This window comes from Elaeis guineensis, chromosome 7 (genome assembly GCF_000442705.2).
Source record: "Elaeis guineensis isolate ETL-2024a chromosome 7, EG11, whole genome shotgun sequence".
NCBI lineage: Eukaryota > Viridiplantae > Streptophyta > Magnoliopsida > Arecales > Arecaceae > Elaeis > Elaeis guineensis.
Window position 1 is genome coordinate 81,763,756 of NC_025999.2, and position 22,068 is coordinate 81,785,823.

At 41.0% G+C, this 22,068-nt stretch overlaps 2 protein-coding genes across 4 annotated transcripts in view; both read left to right on the top strand.

The window, feature by feature from the left end:
- The first annotated feature begins 322 nt into the window (after positions 1-322).
- Positions 323-7,560, top strand: LOC105048835 (4-coumarate--CoA ligase-like 5). 2 transcript variants are annotated; one of them, XM_010928298.4, is made up of 6 exons: positions 323-1,445; positions 1,547-1,736; positions 4,382-4,527; positions 4,614-4,681; positions 6,685-6,787; positions 7,205-7,560. In XM_010928298.4, the coding sequence occupies exons 1-6, from the start codon at positions 420-422 to the stop codon at positions 7,334-7,336; spliced, it is 1,665 nt and encodes a 554-aa protein (XP_010926600.3). In that variant the 5' UTR covers positions 323-419; the 3' UTR covers positions 7,337-7,560. The 2 variants fall into 2 exon arrangements, with proteins under 2 accessions (XP_010926600.3, XP_010926601.1); XM_010928299.4 differs by having other exon boundaries at positions 7,218-7,560.
- Positions 7,561-11,100: 3,540 nt separating this feature from the next.
- The window catches only part of LOC105048834 (uncharacterized), a 37,557-nt gene continuing 26,589 nt past the window's right edge, over positions 11,101-22,068 (top strand). Inside the window, exon 1 of one of the 2 annotated variants that reach the window (XM_073261250.1) lies at positions 11,101-11,699. In XM_073261250.1, the coding sequence (XP_073117351.1) occupies positions 11,157-11,699 (543 nt within the window). In that variant the 5' untranslated portion in view covers positions 11,101-11,156. The remainder of the gene's footprint in view (positions 11,700-22,068) is intronic. The other variant, XM_010928294.4, reaches the window with a different exon arrangement.

Below are 22,068 nucleotides of genomic sequence, written 5' to 3' on the forward strand. Positions count from 1 at the left end.
TTTATAAATAATATATTAAATTAAATAAGCTCACGGATAAAATTGAATATTCGGTCAGATTCATATCTAAATTCATTTTGCTTTGATGGATATAAATATAAATTAAATATTTAAATTTTTATTTATATGTGTATAGATTTAGATACTTCATCCTTTCCGCTTTACCCCTTCTGTGTCCACAGGAAAATTTCCATTAACAATTACTTCCGTACAAAGACGTCCTGATTTATTACCTAAAAAAAAAAACGTCCTGATCACAATATTCAACCGCGGATCCTAGTTCCCGCATATAAAATTTCAAAACTAAAATGACAACGTTCGTGCTCCTCTTGTCTCTATTCAGACCGCCCGATCCCCCACTTATTCTCTGTCGCCGCAAACTTCTCTCGCGCTACGCTAGCCCTCATCTCCTAATTCCGATGGCGGTGGAAACCTCTCTACCTCCGCCGTCGCCGTCGGTCGACCCGAGGAGTGGCTTCTGCCACGAGACCAAGACCTTCCACAGCCTCCGCTCGGCGGCGCCTCTTCCGGACGAAAACCTCCCCCTCTCCGCCGCCGCCTACGCCCTCTCCCTTATCCCCTCTCCCCTCCCCTCCAACTCCGCCCTTATCGACGCCGCCACCGGCGCCGCCATCTCGTACCCGGAGTTGGTCTCCCGTGTCCACACCCTCGCTGCCTCTCTCCGCTCCCGCGCCGGCCTTTCCAAGGGCGACGTGGCCTTCGTCCTCTCACCCACCCGCCTTGACGTTCCCCTACTCTACTTCGCCCTCCTCTCCCTCGGCGTCGTCGTCTCTCCAGCGAATCCCCTCAGCACCGCCGGCGAGATCTCCCACCAGATCCGCCTCTCCAATCCCTCAGTCGCCTTCGCCACCGCAGCCACCGCCGACAAGCTCCCCCGCGACCTACCGATCATCCTCCTCGACTCGCCTCGCTTCCGATCCTTCCTCTCCCCCGCGGCACCGGCGGCGGCGCCGCCACCGGAGGTCTCGCAGTCGGACACGGCGGCGATCCTCTACTCGTCGGGGACGACGGGGCGGGTGAAGGGGGTGGTTCTGACCCACCGGAACTTCGTCGCCCTGATCGCGGGGTACCATGCCGCCAAGGAGGCGGTGGAGGCGCCGCCAGATGGACCGGCGGTGGCGCTATTCACGATCCCGCTGTTCCACGTGTTCGGTTTCTTCATGGTGCTCAGGACGGCGGCACTGGCGGAGACGACGGTGCTGATGGAGCGGTTCGACTTCGGGGCGATGCTCCGAGCGGTGGAACGGTACCGGGCGACCTACATCCCCATGTCGCCGCCGCTGGTGGTGGCGATGGCCAAGTCTGACGAGGTCGCCCACTACGACCTCTCCTCGCTCCGCCTTGTGGCGTGCGGCGGCGGGCCGCTCGGCCGGGAGGTGGCGGAGCGTTTCACGGCGCGCTTCCCCAACATCGAGATCATCCAGGTGGGGAGAGTAATTAATAATTTAATATTTCACGAATTAGTAACGGGACGTAGTTGAGGTGGATTGAAGTTAATGTACTAACTGACGTTTTTGACTGTTAGGGGTATGGTTTGACGGAGTCGACCGGAGGGGTGTCGGGGACGGCGGGGCCGGACGAGTCACGGAAGTATGGGTCGGCGGGGCGAATAGGCGCGAATTTGGAAGCGAAGATAGTGGACCCCGCCACGGGGGAGGCCTTGCCTCCCGAACGCCAAGGGGAGCTTTGGCTCCGAGGGCCCACCATCATGAAAGGTAATTTAATACTTGAAAACGCCTTGTATGCTCTTGTCATCACTCGTGAATCGTGATTGTTGTTTGTGATCATTATGAAATGAAATATACTAATTTGCAATAGGAAAATAATAGCTGCCCAACAGTTTTTTTAGCAAGTTTAGATTTAAAAATATTTATTTCATAAATACCGTGCAAGTTATCATTTCGATGTCTAATATCTGCTATTCAAAATTTTTGCCATTTATATGATATTTATAATAGTGATTGTAATAATATATTGGCTGCCAGAGCATTGTAAGTCCTATTGTTTTAAAGCATGGTCAGACTTTTCTTTTCTTTGGTTAAAAAAAAACCTGTTCAGACTTTAAACGTCTTCCCATCGCGTTGCCTCAAATATGTCGTGCCGTCACTGGGAGTTCCAATGAATAACGTATCTTGTCGATGGATCTCCGTGACTCTCTTGATCGGGCAATTTCGTCTGTAGATGGGTTAGAACGTTGGAGGCATTCTCCGTTGTGAAAAGAAAACCAAGTAAAACACCTCTATGCATGACTTTTTCTTCTCCGAAAGCGTGAGGCCGCCCCCCTCGGTGGATTGGATATGGGCGCAGGATCCACTTGATGACTATTTGTGGTTCTGTCACGTTAGTCCAACCAAAAATGCTGTCCAGAAGTTGATAGGTGAGCCGTGCCTCTACCACGGTGGTCCTCGATAGGTGAGTGAGATGGACGTGGCAGCGAGAGGAAAACGAATTTTATATGAAATGCATTAAGTTGATGATATATCATATATTTGTGGTCGGTGTTGGTTTTTCTGTTTGTTTTGGTCGCGTGGAACAGCCATGGCCTGATTTGATTGGTAACTTTTGTTTTATAGATGGCCGAAAGTGGGCACCATTTACTGTTTGACTTCTGCCTGCATCATCATCTCTGCCTGCAGGTACCGTAGGGTACTGTGCATGCTTCAGAAACGTCCATCAAAAGATGGATGACTGCATGCATTTACACGCGCATTAAAATACTAAGAAAAAAAGTGAACAATTTAGATAAACATCACATAACTGTCTCTTTTTTGATGGATGTCCCAATATATGCACAGCACCCTACGGTATTTTTTGAATACCACAGAGAATCCCATTCCGGTATATGAGTGGGTCACAGCAATAACACATGGAAGAAACATGCCAAATCAGTTATTAAACTGGCTATCAACAAACTTGCCACGAGGGGATTGGTGTGCCACATGGTGGCATCGTGATTTAATTGGGCCATTCATACGACATCATGCTGAATAGGGTCACCAGTGGTTACTTGGTTGGACCTCATCTTTTTTTTGGTGGATAGCACGTCATTGCATGTGTCACGTAGCACAGTATTATCCAACAAAATTGTCAGCATGGGTAGGCATGGATCATCTGTTTCTAATCTCAGTTGATGGGTTAAAATAGGTTATAATGTCATGGTTGTCAAGGCTTCCGCTGCATTATATATGCGTGAAGTGGGATTTAAAAATTGACTGTTATTTAGCAATTACCCTGTCATAGCGCTCTTTGTATTTTATTGGAAAGTTTGTGACCTTTCAACTTTTCACTGTTTATCCTACTATGTTATATTTTGGAGTTCAAATCTCCATTTGATGAACCACACTAAAATGGAGAGAATCTAATGACATAGACAATTTGCTGTCGAAGTGTTTTTTAAAATAAATAAATAATTAAGTATTGAGGTTCTGTCTCTGATAACAATGGCTGATAATGGCTGTTATAACAGTCATTGCTATATTTCAAGTACATCACATTTTACTAGGCAAATAAGAGCCTTTATTTTTTCTTTTTCTTTTTCTTTTCCTTTTTTGGGTTTTGTTGCCGCCGCGGGGGGGGGGGGTGTTGTTGTATCAATCTGGATGCCGGTATTCAGGGAACCCCTAATTGTTTTGGGTTTTGTTGTGGGGTTAGTCCCTGCGGTGGGGGGGGGGGGGGCGGGGGAGGTGTAGGGTGCGGGGGGTTGTATCAATCTGGATATTGGTATTCAGGGAACCCCTAATTGTCAAAATGATCAGCTGGCCAGGAGTAGATAGCTGCACTGCACAAGTAACGTGTGCTCTATGATAAGGAATTAAAAATAACATTGGAGCAGGGATCATTTGTCTTGTCAGCTTAGTGACCATCACATGAAGGTGAGTTATTTTCCTTCTTAAAAGTCTATCAAACTGCAGCCCACTTTATCTTATCTAAGAATTTGACTGTTCCCTGATTCTCAGTGGATTAGTTGGGATAATAGAAGATTTGGTTTATGTAATTGTGGAAGTGCAGCTTCTCTCCTGACTTGATGCCCTTGAGGAGAGAAAAGCAAGTAGTTGGTGATGGGGCATCCATCTCATTTGAACAAAATGCTGCTAAAGGGATCACACCTAACCCACTTCAAGTATTATAAAATGTGAAGCTTATGTGTCAGTGGACATGCCACGTGTCATGTAAAGATTGATTCTTGTGTTTGGAGCAGCTGAAGAATGCAGATGCGCTAGTAATGCCTAATATGAAGAGACAAATTTTAGTTGGAGTGCAATTTTACATGCATGACAACCTTCTAAAACATCACATTATGCTGTTGTATTTTGTGAATCCTGTAGAGTTCTGCTTGACATCTTTGATGTAATTAGTTCAGGTTACATAGGTGATGCTGAGGCAACTGCATCTACCTTGGACTCAGAAGGTTGGTTAAAGACAGGTGATCTTTGCTACTTTGACCAGGATGGCTTTGTCTTTGTCGTGGATAGATTAAAAGAGTTGATTAAGTACAAGGCATACCAGGTGCTTAAAACTAGTTTCTGCAAATTCTATTATTCTGTAACCTTTTTTTAACTTCATTTTTATGTAATTTTGTATGTATTTTCCAGGTCCCCCCAGCTGAATTGGAGCATGTGCTTCATTCTCATCCGGAAATTGCTGATGCTGCTGTAATTCCGTATGTAACTACTGCGACTATATGATACAGATTTAAAAGAAATTTCTACCTTCTATATAAAACAAGAGAAAAGAGGACAGTTCTTAAACTCGTCATTGCATGACTTTCATAATTTACAAGAGTTGCATTACGTTTTATCTATGACCTTCTATAAGTATAAGCTTGTAATTTCAGATGACAAGTTTACAAAATCAAAAATTGCATACTTTAAAGACATTTTTTTTTAAAAAAAGTTGGAGAACATTTTGGCAGTTGAGATTACTATGGCTAAAAATATCAGCAACGAAATGATGGTTAAATTGAAAGCTTTGTCTAAGTGCTACTGATTGATACAATTTTGCTGGTTAAAGCTGCAGCCTAAAGTCAGGCTTTTAGTTTCCTGATTAACCATCAGGGTAAGTCCATATCTTGTTGATATGCTTGCATAAAATAAAAATGTGACTGGCTGGAAAAAGAACTAGATCCTAGCTTTGGGTATTACAAGAATTAGTGAGTTCGTTATCCGTCTGTAGCCACCAAAAGGTACTCAGGTTGAATACAGATATAGACCAGTAATGCCCAAACACCTACATAGGGCTTGGAACACTGTGTGCTAAAGAACAGCTTACTTTGATTTGGTGTGAGAAGCTCCAACACCTCAAACAAGACTGTAGATCAGTTCAACAATCAAAAGTTTTGCAGCTGATTAGATTCTGAGTATCTAACAAATTTAAAATGATAAAGGAATTCGGTAGTAGGCAACAGTACATAATTAAAGAACAATTAAGATGTCGACCCAACACTAGCACATGGAGGGAACAAAGCATGAGAATGGCAAACCAAATGCAGAAAAGGGAGAGCAAATTTTTGGAAATATTTGTTTAGGTGTCATATAATAGCTATTGACAGAATTTTATGGGAATTGTATTGAATAAATTAAAATCCTTGTGCAGTCAACTTAGACGTGTATACACTCAGGTTAAGAGTTCCAAGACGTAGAAGAGATGAATTCTTATTTTGTACTTCGTGCATAGGTTTCTTATAGAACAGTATGCAGGGTCGGAAATTTGCATTATTAGCTATACAAAAGTTGATAACAGTAATGCTAGATGTCCTGTTTGGATTGCTTGGATAATAGAGTAAGTGAATTATGTTGGAGAGAATCCAAAGAGGAAAACTCAAAATTTTCCTAAAATTCTCCTCCAAGCATTTTAATATTATTTTTTAATTTTATCATTTAAATATTTTAATCTATTTATTATTATGATTTTAATTTCTGACCATTGGGCTCCTAATTACCAACGGTCATGTATATTTAATCTCGTTTTTATTTTATGACCGTTGAACTCTGTATTAAAGATTTTGATCATTGGGCTCCTTATTAAAGACCTTAACAAGTCAATAAAAATCTGAACCGTCATAAACGGTCATATTGGTTGGCTATAAAAGGGTCTCTTTGGGATCTAATCCAGTAAGCCATCCAAGAGGCTTCTTTTCTTCTTCTTTATAAGTTTTCTCTTTTCTACTACGATATTTTTTTTCTTTTTTTGGGTGCTGAAAGAGTCTTTATCAACCTCTTCTATGATCGTGCTCGTTGGTGGAGGATCCCAGTCGTATCTTGGGGTGGTTTTCTCAGATTTTTCTACACGAGGGACGGGAATACGTCTTAGAATAGTATCCAACATGCTTTTGGGTTTGATCAATTTTGTTTCTTGTTGTTCTATAAGTCATTTATAATTTTTCCACCATAAAATTTTATTAGTTTTGTTTAGTTTTTAAATTATATCAGTAATTTTTAAAGCCACGTTCCAACAAATTAGTGATGTTCTAACAAATTAGTGGTGTTTTGTGGCAAAACAATGAAATGTAATCAGAAAATCTTAGTTTTGAGGAAGCATCCATAGAGATGGCTGCTATCACTGGAGTACACCAAGCTATGTGCATGCTTGTGCCCTTTTATCTGCTTGCTAGCTGAATGCTAGTTATTGCCGTGACAGATTTCTGTATGTTTTCCATCGTGACAGGTTCCCAGATGAAGAAGCAGGACAGATACCCATGGCTTTCATTGTTAGACAACCTGGGAGCTCTGTCAGTGAGCAACAAGTAATGGATTTTGTTGCAAAACAGGTATTTGTAATTCCTTCGGTGTTATCTCATTGTGTTAGCCCTGAAAAGTATAATTTCAAATTTACCTTGTTATGAGTTAGGATATCTCTGATCAAATTGAAAAAAACTAAAGATTATGCTTTACTTATATAGAACCAAGTTGATATTTCATCCTTTTTCTAGTGAAAGGTTGCCATCTCTAGAAAATTATATTTTACCTTAAAACAAAATGCCTGCCTCCTGGAATGTATATCCCCGATGTCTTGAGTCTCCATGGGAACTATCTCGGTCCTTTGTGTTAGTTTTTACTTGCAACAGCATCCCCATCCAAGTCTGTCTAATCAGTTCCATCTAATTCTTACTCAGCATTTAGCATTATGTATCAGTAACGCTTGGAAATCTTTTATTAAATTTCTTGAAAATTTTATATCATCTTAGATTCTTGTTGCAGGTTGCACCATACAAGAAAGTTCGCCGGGTTGCTTTTGTCAGCTCAATACCAAAATCAGCTGCTGGAAAGATATTGAGAAGGGAGCTCATAAATCATGTTTCAACTATTCCTGCATCTAAGCTATGAACGTCACATCTTTGCTTTTTCAAGTGAAGTAAACATGCATGCTTTTTTAGATGTTATCAGTGACTTCCCCGGCTGCAGGACCCGGTGATACAGGAGGGCGTGCCTTTGGGGCAACGGGAGTCTAATTTAAGCCATTATTGCCATTTATCATGTGGGTGATGTGAAAAAGATCATGACAATAATTATCTCCAAGTATCGGTTGCTTTTCTCCAATCAATCAGAGGGTTATATTGATGTTAGATAGATGAAATGCCAAGGAAAAGTAGTAATTCCTGATCAGTGTCTGTTTATATAGAAGCTTGGGGCTTAGACCAATAGAGGTGCTATTGAGCACGCAAAATGTCATATCTAATCATGGAAAGTGAAAACCCATGGATCATAAACATTATTGATGGAAGATAGCTAATCCCTTCAGATAATTGGATGAACTGTTGAAGATGTCAACCGTTATCCTAATTGTTAGGTTAGCAACTAGTGGCCTAGACTGGGTCAATAATGGTAGGGTAATGTGTGTTGCTCACGGCCGTCGATGTTGAATTATTGGAGAATCTTGTTACGTGATTTATGATTGAAGGAGAGAAGAGTTGAAACACATGCATTATCATTTATTTATGTCAGCCTTGCAAGCAAAGTTCTTTCCACTCATATTCCTAGTTGTGGTATTCCTGATAAGCTTGCTTGGGGTTTATCTTTATCACTTGAGCAGGAGATCTTTATGAGGTGAGAAATTCTTTGTGCATGGCAGGCGGTGCAGAACCGCATGCACCGCATCACGCACAGCATCAGCATGCGATGTGTGAAAATTTTTTTTCTTCGTCGGCTCCGTACGGAAATCAATCATTGTGGATGGTGCGTATGATTTTACACCGTTTGCGGTGTACAAAAAATTTCATGTATAAGGTATATAGAGTAGGTCTACTAGAACTAAGGGGTTGTTTGGTTGGGAGGAGTGGGGATTTAGAATCAGAATGGGTGACTCTCATTCCAACCATTTAGTTGGGAGTTTCATTCTGATTCCGATTTTGGGGTGGAATGAGAATGGCTCAATCTATATAGAACTCAATCTTTACTTTCCTTTAAGGATTCAATTTTTTATTCCAATTTTGATTTCGATCACGAACCAAATGTTTCAGGAGATTTGATCATTTCGATTTCGATTCTAAGTCATTTCGATTTTCATTCCTATTTTGATTTCGATTGCGAATCAAATACCTCCTAAGAGATGATGAGTTCGTGTGAAATTTGTGGATTCATCCTAGAGTTGTCTTATTTTGTTGGAAGATGACTTGGCATCGGATTTCTTATTGAAGCATTTTAGCAAGGAGTGGGTTGAGTTTACCCCCAATCTGTGGTATCCATTCGGAGATGGAGGAGACAATTCCAACATGCTCTTCCAATGCCCTAAAGCATCAAAAGTATGATGGTTGTCAGATATTCCTTCTACTTTCGTTATATCTCCCTATCTCGTGGATGGCTTTAGGGGGTGTTTGGAATTGGAATCGGAATAACCAAATCTCCCGAAGCGTTTGGTTCGTGATCGGAATTAGAATGAAAATTTGAATTCATAGAGATGGGTAGGGATTGAGTTTTATATAAATTGAGTCATTCTTATTTCACCCCGAAATCGGAATCGGAATAGGACTCTTTCCAACCAAACGGTTGGAAAGGAAATCATCCATTCTGATTCTGATTTCAGACTCTCACTTTCTCCAATCAAATATCCCTTTAAAATTGCTGAAGGGTGGCCTTAATAGGAACTACTCCAAGTGATTGAGCCAGCTTATATTGCTTACCGCAGTTGATTGAATCAGAATAATTATATCTTTGAAGGTAAAATTTGTCATCAAGACTTTGAAGGTAAAAATATGTCATCAAGCTTCAGGGACCATATGCACCGTGGTCAGTGGAGGATCCATGGTTATTAAGGACTAACATTAATTACATAATTATAAAGGATGGGAACGAAATTGACCATACATCAAATACAACGCATGGTGACTAAGTAAGAGAATAAAACATACTTATTAAGCACTCACGAAAATTGAATTGGTTAAAGTTTTGGGTCATTACTTTGACTATATTTATATTAAATACTAAAAATTAAAAAATATATTTTAATAATTTTTAATCAAATGCAGCCATTATGTTTAATTGTAATATAAATAATGATAATCATAAATTATCTATTTTTAGAGAGCTTGTAAGAAAATTTGTATAAATGAGGGAAAACAAAAAAGTTATTAATATTCTTAAATACTTTAATAACAAAGTTCCAAAATATCATAAAGAATAGTATAAACTATTTTCATTTTTCATTTTTTATAAAAGAGAAAGCATTTTATTTTTAAAAAATAAATGGTTGAAATATGACATATTAAGATATCCATCTTTTCATATGAAAATATCACATTACATATCAAATGATGGTTTAATGATGTGAATAGATTATAAATAAGTAAAATAAAATATCTCAATAAAATAGGATTGAATGTTCTAGCTTGGAGGTATCCAAGTGAAATATCATTGGTTCAATTCTGGGTTTAAGAGTTTATTTGAGGAATTCATTTTATTAGAATTTGAATTTCCATAATTCATACATTTATGCGATAAAAGATCATATGCACAATGGTTCTAAATTTTTCTTCTTCACTCATCAATGAATCCATTGCATTTCATTAGTAATGAATTAATTTGTCATTTTCTTTTTCTATATAAATCCTGTTTAATTGTTTTTGTTTTTTTATTTGGAAATGCAGAGTGTTTGTTGATCCTATTTTGCCATTATGCTGGTTATGATTGAGACCATTTTGTGTATGTCATTGTATTGATGATGACTCTTTAACCGGTTTCTCCATTCATCAATCATTCTAGAGTTATAATTTTTATTTTGCTTTGATTTGGATTCGAATATTCCTTATATATATTAGTGGATATTTAGGTTTTGATTCAAATATGATTATGCTAAATCCAACCCAAGTTGAAGTTGAGCTAATATTTCTTAATTTGGAGTTATAAACTAAACCCATGTTGGTAGATTGGGTTTTGAGGTGCCCAGGTGGCACATTTTTGAAAATGAACGTACATGTATTGCTATGTCTTGGCAATGCAATGCAAGCAAGTGTAAAGGTACACCCTTTTGTCGTACCTTCTAACAGAAGGCGAGCAGAAGTGGAGCAATGATTAAGAGGGATGAAGTGGATTTCTACCATAAAAAAACAAAAATGAGGAATGAAGTGGCCAAATAACTTGCCAGCACGTCCTTCACTTTCGCGTTACACCTTCGCATGTGACCTCACGCTGTCTTTGGTGGAATAAAAGCCAATCGGCAATCACTCAACCCAACTACAAAAAGCTAAACCCGTCAAACAAACGTGTCATGCCTAGGTGAACGAAAAATCGTAGCAAGTAGTTTATTCTACCGCCACGTTTGCAGTAGGGCCCACAATAAAGACGTCAAAACGACTGCACGTCCTCCATCCTTTCCTCGACTTGGCTGTCTATGTCATGACCTGGACAGCCGATAAACAAGAGGAACCAACCGTCGCGATCCCCTCCACGTGCCGCACGACCTTTTGCACTTTCGCTGCCTCCTTCGATGCTTCGCTTTTCTTGCAACTCGTCTGACCACCATTCCAATGCCCAACCCGTCGTTTGGATATTGTCAGCCAATGGGAAGCCGCCACAAGGGGCGTTGCAAGGAGGCGATGCAAAGAAAAGATGAAAACTTCCAGCGGAGTCCGCTCTCCAGCTGCCGCCCCTTTTCCGGGCTCCGTCTCAGCTTTAAAAAATTATAAAAAGCATCGGCTTGTCCGAATGTCTGCTTTCCTCTGCTCCCGGATTTCCGATTCCCCTTCTCTCTCCTCCATGGGCGATAATGCCGAAACCCCAACCCTAGCGGAGGACCGATCGCCACCGCCACCGCCACCGCCACCGCTGCCGGCGTCGCGGCCGCGGTCGCGGTCGCCGTCGCCGTCGCGAGTGCCGCTCCTCCAGCCGGAGGAGACGCTCCTCGGCTGCGGTCTCCACCGCCTCCGGTCTTTCCTGGCCGTCGTCGGATTTTACCATCACTCCTCCCTGCTGGCCCTTGTCGTCTCCGGCTTCGCCTTCGCCCTTTTCGGCATTGCCGGCCCCGTCGCCTCGATCTGCCTCTCCCGCTGCTCCGACGGGAGCTGCGAGGAGTACCAGGTCGAGCGGTTCGAGATATGCGTCTTTGTGTCCGACGTGTCTGTGGCCGCCGTCTCCCTCATTTGTATCTCCAGGAATCTGTCCAAGTATGGCATACGGAGGTTTCTCTTCGTGGATCAGCATCACGGCCGGGCCGAGAGGTTCCAGATACAGTACTTCCACAAGATCCAGGTCGGGAGATGTTCATTCTCTTTAGAGTCTTCTTCTTCTTAAAACTCTAATTATGGAGTGGTTTGATTGAGATGAATTGAGAAAGAATTGAGAAAATTATGCTTAGGTGTTTGAATTTGTAGTTACCTGCATAATATGGAAAAAAATTAATCCGTCAAGATCCGATTCTGAGATTTTACTTTGTGGATTTGATTGAAAAGGTTAATAATCTTTGTAGTGGTTGGAAAATTATCTGCACTCGCAATGTTTCTTTGAAAAAGTTGATATTGTTTCTGCTGTATGGAGAAGGACTTGATGTTTGAGATAGGAAGCACAAATATGATTTCCGTTGTTTGCTTTTATGAAGTGATGTCCGTTGGATTAAGAGGAAACTTTGAGAAGTTATTATTGCTGCAGGACTCGAAATTTATAGTAGAGTGGATCGACTTGGGTGAGATTGGACTGGAGTGATCCTTGTGACCTGACGAAAATTCCTCTAATCTACAAAATCAATCAAGAAATCGGATGGGAATCCTTCGATTCTTGACCCTCCGATGCTTAAATCAGTTCGAGCTTGGAGAATAGGGATGAAAAAGAATGGAAGAGCAAGAGAGATTGAGTAGAACTGAAGGAGAACTAGATGGAAGCCAAGAGTCTGACCTAATTTCCTACCGGCAGAATATCTTCTAATTTCAGAGAGCAGAACTTATCGATGAAAGATTCTTAACCCTTTATTTATAGAGGAGTTGAGGAGGTAAATTCAGAGTTTGTTAGATCATTAGAGGAGTGTTAGACGGTTAGAGAGCCACCTGCAAGTGAGTTGACTTACAGCTGTGCATTTGAGCTTGACATGAGATCGTGGCCAACTGTGATCTGGTTGAAGAAACCACCGCGAGCGTTCGTAGAATGATTAAGTTCATCAGTATAATAGTTCATCTCGATAGATGATCGGGGTGAAATAGAGATATTCTAATTCTTTCCGGATAAGAAGGCTTGGGGTTCAGGTCGATAGATATCCAATCTGAATATTTTTTTTATTAGCTAAAATGTCATCTGGTTAGAACACAAGGGTGTTCTTTATTCAGGTCGGCGAAATATCGAGCTGAATCTACTAATCGGCAAATTAGTCTGCTGGGATCCGGTGCTTTCAGATTGACATCTCTTTGATCTCGTATGATGATGCCACATGTTTTGAGGCTGGTTTAATGCACCAATATTTTGCCTCCCACTTCTTATGTTCGAGGTGATAATCCTTTGATTGGATTAGGAGGTAGAAGTATTTTCATAAGGTTGGGTTCTCGTCAATTTGGGAGGCGTTTGTCATAGAGATCAGATTTTACCGATCAGAAGATCTTATCTCCATACTTGAATTTTAGCTCGGTTGTTCATTGACTAGGAGATCTTATCTTCGTGTTTGAATTTTCGATCTGATTTTCACTGATCAAGAGATCTTATCTCTATATTTGAATTTTGGCTCGGTCGTTCACCGATCAGAAGATCTTATCTCCGTGCTTGAATTTTTGATTCAGTTTTCACCAATCAAGAGATCTTATCTTCATACTTGAATTTTGGCTCGGTCGTTCACCGACCAAGAGATCTCATCTTTGTGTTTGAATTTTTGATTCGATTTTCATCGATCAGGAGATTTTATCTCTGCATTCAAATTTTGTCTCGATCATTCACCGACTAGGAGATCTTATCTCCGTGTTTTACTTTGAGACTTTTCGGACTGGTGTTGTCGCCGTCTGGAATAAATGCGCCACACCTCGAGAGCATAAAAATTAATTACTTGGTTGAAAACGAAGAGACTTGATCTTTCAAAAAATGATCCGCCTGATCTTCTATCATCATTGCTTGGATGGACGATTTGAAAATATCAAATAAGAGTGTGACATCTGTCAATGTCTGATTGGTTTATTAGCTTGGGCATGGATCGGTCCGTCATGGCAGAATCTGGAGAAAGTTGTACCTAACTGCCGTCTGATCGAGCATTGGATTAACGCCAGGTGTCACAAATCGGCAAGAAGATCAGTTAATCCAGGCCGTCGGTTTGCCTATAAAACGCTTTTGCCCCCCAATCACTGTTTATTTCTGCTGTTACTGTGTGAAGGTGCTGCCAAATTATTTTCTGAAGCTTTCCTGCATTGAACGGCCATCGGAGATAGTGAGAACCTTCGTTGGAGCGGGAGGAAAAAGAGTTCATTCTCCATCTTTTGGGAGGATTTCATTTGTCTCTTAGGTATCAGTCCTCTCTCATTTGTTCTCTTTCAGTCATAGAGTAGCCCTTCTTTCTCTTTCGATTCTTTTCATTTTTTCATCACATTTTTCTCTGAGAAATATGTCCAAGTGAGGTAGAGAGGGGAAAAAGACCGTAGGTGATTCACAGGTTATGTCGATCCGGCCCTTATTGGCCATTGAGGTAGGAAATCCATCCCGAAAGAACCCTGAAATCGGTCCCATATGTGAGGGGAGTTCGGATCACAGCACAGAATTTTCTGTGCATGGTCTCACGGACTACCTTAGTCCAGAGACAGAAGAATCCATTTTGATCGAGGAGAACTTCCTAACCTTTAGGAAAAAATATAATATATCCGATGAGTATGAAATGATATTATCGGATCTGGAAGGTCGGGTATCTGAGCCTCTCGAGGGTTGCATAGTTTTCTACAACGAGTCCCTTCGATCTGGCCTGCAGTTCTCACTGCACCCCTTTTTCAGCAACATCTTTGATTTTATAGAGCCCATTCCACTTAAATAACTCCAAACGTAATTAAGATGATTATAGTATTCATAATCATGTGTAATTTTCTTCACATAGATCTTAGGATCTCCCTATTTAGATCCTTGGTCCTCTTGAAATGACATCCGAATGAGAAGAGTTGATGGTATTTCTCATCTCGAAAAAATCATAAATTTGGACCTAGCCTTCCCTCTTCGATTCACGGCTGGAAATGCCATTTTTTCTTCATTCGGGCTCCTATTCCATGGGGTTTTAGGACTTCCTAGGAATGTCCGGACACCAAACACAACTCTAATGATGAAATTCTCTCCGGAGAAGAGGTGGCTCATTCCACCCTGATTACTACCAAAATACCCAAGTTATCTTTTCTGATAAATGATCAGGCATTGTATGGTGCCGGTATCAGCCTGTATTCTCCTTGGAGTAAGATCGAAATATTTTATTTTTCAACTTTATCATTTTTTTACTGTCTTTATTATTCTGAAATGCCTGTCTAATGCAGAAATGAGATTCAATCCGACGAAGGTAGAGGAGAGGAAGAGGAAGGATCAACCAAAGCCATCTGCTACTGATCCTGCATCGAAAAGAGTTAAAGGTGCAGTGCCTCCCCCCGCCTAAGCGGCATCCTGATTTTCTTCGGCGACCCCTTCTCCAGCTAACTCGGGGAGGAGTGAAGCCTCCCGGGGACCACAAAATCTCTCCGAGCCTTATCATTGGAACCCCCACCTTGCTAACCCGCTGTGGTGAGGATAAAGAATGACACTGCCCGACTTGCACCGCCTTCCAAAGAGATCGGACGCAATCAACTGCAACTTCCACGGCCCCATCGAGTTCATTTGAAAGAGATGTCGTGACTAGGATGTCACTCATGGAGCGACCCCGATTGGGCCGCGATCTTCTCGAGTCAGTGATGCCGACCGTCGATCTGAAGGTGCGTCGAAAGAATAAGCTAGAGTAGATTGTCAACCACGGATTGGAACAGCTCATGCATGTGAGTTCTTCTTTCTTTCTTTTTTCTTCTCCTTTTTTTTTTCACTTTGGTGATTGACCGACCTGAACCTTTGTCATGCAGGTCACCATCGACTTCAAGGTTATGTATAAGAACATGATCCACTTGTTGAAGAATAAAGAGGCCATGGATGCCAATCTGATCATTCTTTAGGAGGAGAAAAAAGAGCCCGAACTCAGTCCAGAACTCAAACATCAACTCGAAGAAAAGCTGAAGGCACTGAAGGAGAAGAATCAAAATCTATTGGATCTTCGGCGAAAGGTTAATGAACAGGTGAAAAATATTTTTGATCTACATACTATCGCTGAGAAGAACAAGGAACTGGAGTCAAGGCTTAGAGAGGCGGAGAAGGCCAATGAGGCTCATGAGAAGGTCATAGAGGCCTTGAAGAGGCAAATCAAGGAGCAGGACAAGGCGGCTAAGGCAGTTGAGCTATACAAAGCCTTCGAGGAGTTCGAGGATGAAGTATCCGAGAGCTCCGAGGGCGTATATGATTACGCCTTTAGTTAGTACCGCAATCTGATCAAAAAATTGTATCCCTAGGTAGATATCTCCAAGGTCACTCCAAAGGTAGCCGTTGAGATGGACGTAAAGGGGGATCTTGAGTCACCCCCTAAGTGGCAGAGGAGCTAGCAAAGGAATCTGGTCGGTCTCCTACTGGGGTGAACATAATTGAAGCCATCACCGTGGAGCCTATATTTTGTGGTGCCTCTAGTAAAGATCGAAGTCCTCGAGGCTGGCAAGAAGTCAGAGTCCACCCCAGCCGCAGAGCCTACTACCATCGATACTATTGGGAAGCCAGAGCAAACCAAAAAAGAACCAAGGAGAGCTTCGATGCGTCGGTGATCATCCAGTAGAAATTTTTCTTGCTTCTTGGGATGTACTGACCTGATACAGGTCTTCTTCTTTTCTTCTTTTTTTTTTCTTTTTGGAATATGTAAATCCAATGCGGTTCCCACTTTTGTACTTTCTTTTCATATTAATGCAAGAAATATTTTTTCAAACGTCATGATTTAATCCGTATGTTCTAATAAATTCTATTGCTTGCCAGGATAAAATAACTATACATATCTTTATAATTCGACAGAACCGAAAACTGATGACTTTAAATTCATTCATCATCAATTAATTGAAAATCAAAGTTTGGATGTATCTTTATTTTTACGACCTTGAACGGATCAAGTTTGAGATTCGAAGATCGATATTTTTAAGAGAATCCAAAGACAGTCTTGCTCTAGAGATCAATATAGTATCACATCGGTTCGAAACTGACATAAGATCCTCTCGGTCTTGTATTCGGAATAAGATTTGTCGGTTGATGGGGGAATCAAGCCCTTCGGGACTTTATCGGATTGGGATTCGAATTAACATGTATGCCCTTAGGGGTTTTACCGGACTGGAATTTGGATTAATATGTATGCCCTTCGAGGTTTCATCGGATTGGAATTCGGATTAATATGTATGCCCTTTGGGATTTTATTGGACTGAAATCCGGATTAACATGTATGTCCTTCAGAGTTTTATCAGACTGAAATCCGAATTAATATGTATGCCTTTCGGGGCTTTACCGGACTGGAATCCAGATTAACATGTATGCCCTTCGAGACTTTACCAGACTGAAATCCGGATTAACATGTATGCCCTATGGGGCTTCATCGGATTGAAATCTGGATTAATATGTATGTCCTTCGGAGCGTTATCGATTGAAATCCGGAGTAATATGTATGCCCTTCAGGGTTTAATCGGACTGAAATCTAGATTAACATATATGCCTTACGGGGCTTCACCAGATTGGAATTCGGATTAATATGTATGCCCTTCGGGGTTTTACCAGACTGAAATTTGGATTAACATGTATGCCCTTCGGGGCTTTATCGGACTGAAATCCAGATTAACATGTATGCCTTTCAAGGCTTCACCGGATTGAAATCCAGATTTTGATAAAAGAAAAAACATGACATATGAGAAAGAGCTCGTTAGAACATTTTCATTGATAATATTTTTTGAGATTTTCAGAATTTCAAGTGTGGAGAATAACAGATCCGTCTAAATTCTCAATTCTATAAGCCTCTGGGTGAACTACATCGGTGATCCGATAGGGTCCTTCCCAATTGGGAGTTGTTTACCTTATTTAGTAGATTTTGAGACTTCAGCCATCTCAGGATGAGGTGATCCTTTTGAAATGACTTCGGTATTACACGGGCATTGTAATATTTAGCAGTTCTCTGCTTATAGGTCGCCATTCTAGCATGGGCTTGTTTTCTCATTTCATCAAAAAGATCTAGATCGGTCCTCAATCAGTCAGAATTGGTTATCTTATGAAAATTTTTGACTCTATCAGATAATAGGCCAATCTCAACGGGAATCATTGCTTCAGTCCTATAAGTGAGCCCGAAAGGAGTCTCTCCTATCGGAATCCGATACGTGGTTCGGTATGCCCACAGTATACTCTGTAGCTCTTCAGCCCACAATCTTTTTGCATCAGTGGGCCTTATTTTCAAAACTTGAAGGATAGTTCTATTAGTTACTTCAACCTCGCCATTTGACTGTGGATGTGCAATAAAAGTGAGTCGGTGATTAATATGAAATTTAGAGTAGAATTCATTGAATTTGGGGTTATCAAACTGCCGACCTTTATTAGTGATGATGATCTGAGGTAAATCAAATCGGCATGTTATAGATTTTTAGACAAAATCTTGCATCTTTTTCTTTGTGATCTGGGCTAAAGGTTTTGTCTCTACCCATTTTGTGAAATAATCAATGGCTACTATAAAAAATTTTGTTTGGCCTGCCGCTATTGGGAAAGGTCTTAATATATCCATCCCCCAAATTGTAAAGGAGCAAAGAGCGGTAATAGAAATAAGCTCAGTAGTAGGTTGATATTGGATATTAGCGTACCTCTGGCATTGGTCGTACTTGTTGACGAGATCAACTGCATCTTTTTGAATAATTGGCCAGTAATAACCTTATCGGATTACTTTATAAGCAAGTGACCTGCTTTCCAGATGGTTTCCACATATTTCCTCATGTACTTCTCGAAGTGCGTAGTCAGCTTCATATGGTGTCAAACATCGAAGTAGAGGAAAAGAATAAGACTTTTTATATAAGCGGCTGTTTTGAAGAACATACTATGGAGCTTGTCTTCTAATGCTTCTGGCCTTGACTGGATCATTGGGCAGAACTCCTTTAGATATATAATCTATGAGGGGATCAATCCAACGTGGCTCATGATCGACCTGAAATACAGAGAGTATCTCAATATTAGGCCTGTCCAACTGTTCAATCAGTACCTTCTGATTTAGTTCGGAAAAATCCGAAGTTGCGAGGTGGGACAGAGCGTCAGTCCGGACATTTTTCGATCTAGAAATCTGAAGCACTTCAAGCTCTTCAAAATTTTCGGATAGTTTTTTGACATTTTGCAAGTAACGGGCCATCGTGGAATCTTTGGCTTCAAATTGACTTCGGACTTGGCCGACAACGAGTTGTGAATCTATAAAAACCTTTAATTTTCTGACTCCAAGCTCTTTTGCCATTTTGAGATCCGCCGTTAAGGCTTCATATTCAGCACTATTATTGAAAGTGTTGAAATTGAACCTCAGGGCCTGTTCAGTCATGAACCTTTCAAGACTAGCCAAAGTCAAACCGATGCTATTTTTTTAAGAACTTGAGGCTCCATCCACATGTAGAATCCAGAATGAATCATCATTTTTAGGACTTACCGGGATGATCCATCATCTGGGATAGTGCATTCTGCAACAAAACCAGTTAGTACTTGGCCTTTAACTGTAGTTCGAGGTCGGTAGTATACATCAAATTTACTGAGTTCAATAGTCCATTTGGCGATCCTACCTGAAATATCAACTCTTTGTAATATCAATCCGAGCAGCTGATCTGTTAATACTGTAATAGTATGAGCTTGGAAGTAAGGCTTGAGTCTCCGGACTGCCATGATCAAAGCATATATCATCTTTTCGGCCTTCTTATATCGGGTTTCTGTGTCTCGCAGCAATTTCCTGCTGTAGTAGAGAGGTCTTTGAATGCCCATTTCTTTCCGGATAAGAACTGAGCTGACTGCATAAGGTGAAACGGAAATATAGACGTACAGTTCTTTATCTTCGAGTGGTCTAGAAAGAAGAGATGGAGAGCCAAGATACTTCTTAAGATTCTCAAAAGCAGTCTGACATTTTTCTGTCCAGCTGAAATTTTTGATATTTTTTAATATTTTAAAGGGAAGGTATTTTTCAGCTAAACTGAAAACAAATCGACTGAGGGCTGCCACTCGACTGGTGAGCTGCTGGATTTTTTTGATAGAGGTCAGGCACTTCATTTCCAATAATGCTCTAATCTTTTCAGGGTCAGCTTCTATTTCTCTTTGATTAATGAGAAAGTCAAGGAACTTATCGGAGCCAACTTCGAAGGCACATTTGTTAGGATTGAGCTTCATCTGGTGCCTTTTAAGTTCTCCAAATGCTTCCTTCAGGTTGATAATATGCCGATCTTTCTTGATGCTTTTTACTATCATGTGATCAATATAGATCTCTATATTTTGATCAATTTGTTGCTTGAAAATTTTGTTGACGAGGCATTGGAATGTAGTACTTGTATTTTTAAGATCAAAAGACATTATTTTGTAACAATACAAACCTCTTTCAGTAATAAAGGCAGCATTTTCTTCATCTTTTGGAGCCATTGGATCTGATTATAGCATGAGAAAGCATCCACAAAGTTGAGGAGCTTGCGATCGGAGGTAGCATCTATGAGCTGATTGATTCTCGACAGAAAAAACTGTCTTTTGGACAAGTTTTATTAAGATCTTTATAGTCGATGCATATCCTCCATTTGTCGTTGACCTTGACCATAACTACATTGGCTGTCCATTTCAGATAATGAGCTTCCCTGATGAATCTTGCTTTTAAAAGCTTGTCAACTTCCTCATCGATTGCTTTTTGCCTTTGTGGAACGAAACTTCTTTTCTTCTGCTGAACCAGCTTGAAATTTGGATCTACATTGAGTTTATGAATAATCACATCAGCAGGGATGCCAGGCAAATTACAAGCCAATCAAGTAAAGGCGTCAGCATTTGCTCGTAAAAAATTGATCATTCTCTCTCTTAAACTAGACTTGAGGTTTACACCGATCTAGACCCTTTTTTCCAGATCATCTCCTAAAGGAATGGCTTCAAACTTTTCTATCAGTTCACCTCAGATTCTTCCGACCTCATCTAATGCATCCGGTTATCAATTGGTATAGTTTCCGTCGGTTGGTTTATTTTAGCCAAAATCATAAAATACTGTTAAGTCACCATTTGGTCGCCACGCATCTCAACAACTCTTTTTTTAGTCGGAAAATGCATCAATAGATGATAAGTAGAGACAATGGTCTTGAGGACATTGAGACCAGATCAGTCCAGGATAGCATTATAAGCAGATGGGACTTTGACTACTAGAAAGGTGAGCTGTACCGTTGACTGCCTTGGTTTTTATCCCGCTGTAATTGGTAGAGTAATTTCTCTCTCGACTGTCATAAGATTTTTTGAGAACCCGACGAGGGGAGTATCGATCCGCCTGAGTTGTCCGATCAGGTTCATTTTTGAGAAAGCATCATGGAACAATATACGTTAGCAGAGCTTCCATTATCAACAAGAACTCTTTTTACATCATATTTTGCTATCGCCATAGAGACGATGACAGCACCGTTATGAGAGGTTTGGATCCCTTGTACATCATTTTCAGAACAAGAAATACCATCTTCAGTTCTCTGTCTCTTGGGGAGCAGGTCATCAGTGCCAGGTAAGACGTCAGATATCATATTGATAACACCGACAGTTGGTCGGTTGTGATCATTAGAAGTTCCTTTTGCTGGAGGCCTATACTCTCTGATTTTGGCCGATCTAACATATTTGTCGAGGTAACCCTGACGTACCAAGGTTTCTATCTCATCCCGCAGTTGCCTGCATTCCTCGATGTCATGGCCATGATCTCTGTGGAAGCGGCAAACTTTCGTTTCTCTCTTCTCTGGAGGGGCCTTCAGGGGGTCAGGCCTTCGAAGATATCTCTCCCTTCAATTTTCATTAGAATCTGAGCTCGAAGAGTGGACAGAGGGGCATAAGAATTAAAGCGCCGAGGTAGGCTCCTTGACCTCGAATTTTTTCGGAGTCGATTTGAATTTTCAGTTTGCTCATTATTCTCCCTCGGTCGTTTTTTTCTATTTTTATCCTTCTTCGCCTGCTTTAAGATAGCCTCCGCCTCCTCGGCCTGGGCGTACTTACGCACCCGATTAAGCATCTCGTCGTAGGTATCCGAAAAGTTCTTATTCAGAGAAAAAATCAAACGATTGCTTCGGAGTCCTCTCTTCAAAGCAGACGTGGCAACTAATTCATTAAAATTCTTTACTTTCAGGGTGGCCGTGTTGAAATGAGCCACGTACTTTCGGAGATCTTCTCTTTCCTGCTGCTAAACAGAGAAAAGACTATCCACATATCTCAAATGAAGTTTGTTAGCACCAAAATAAGTGACAAAGAGTCTCCCAAGTTGCTCAAAAGAAGAGATGGACCTTTATGTGAGTTCGAAAAATCAAACCCTCGCTGCCTTCTTGAGGATTGCAGGAAAAGCAATATATAATAGGGCATCAGAAGCCTCTTA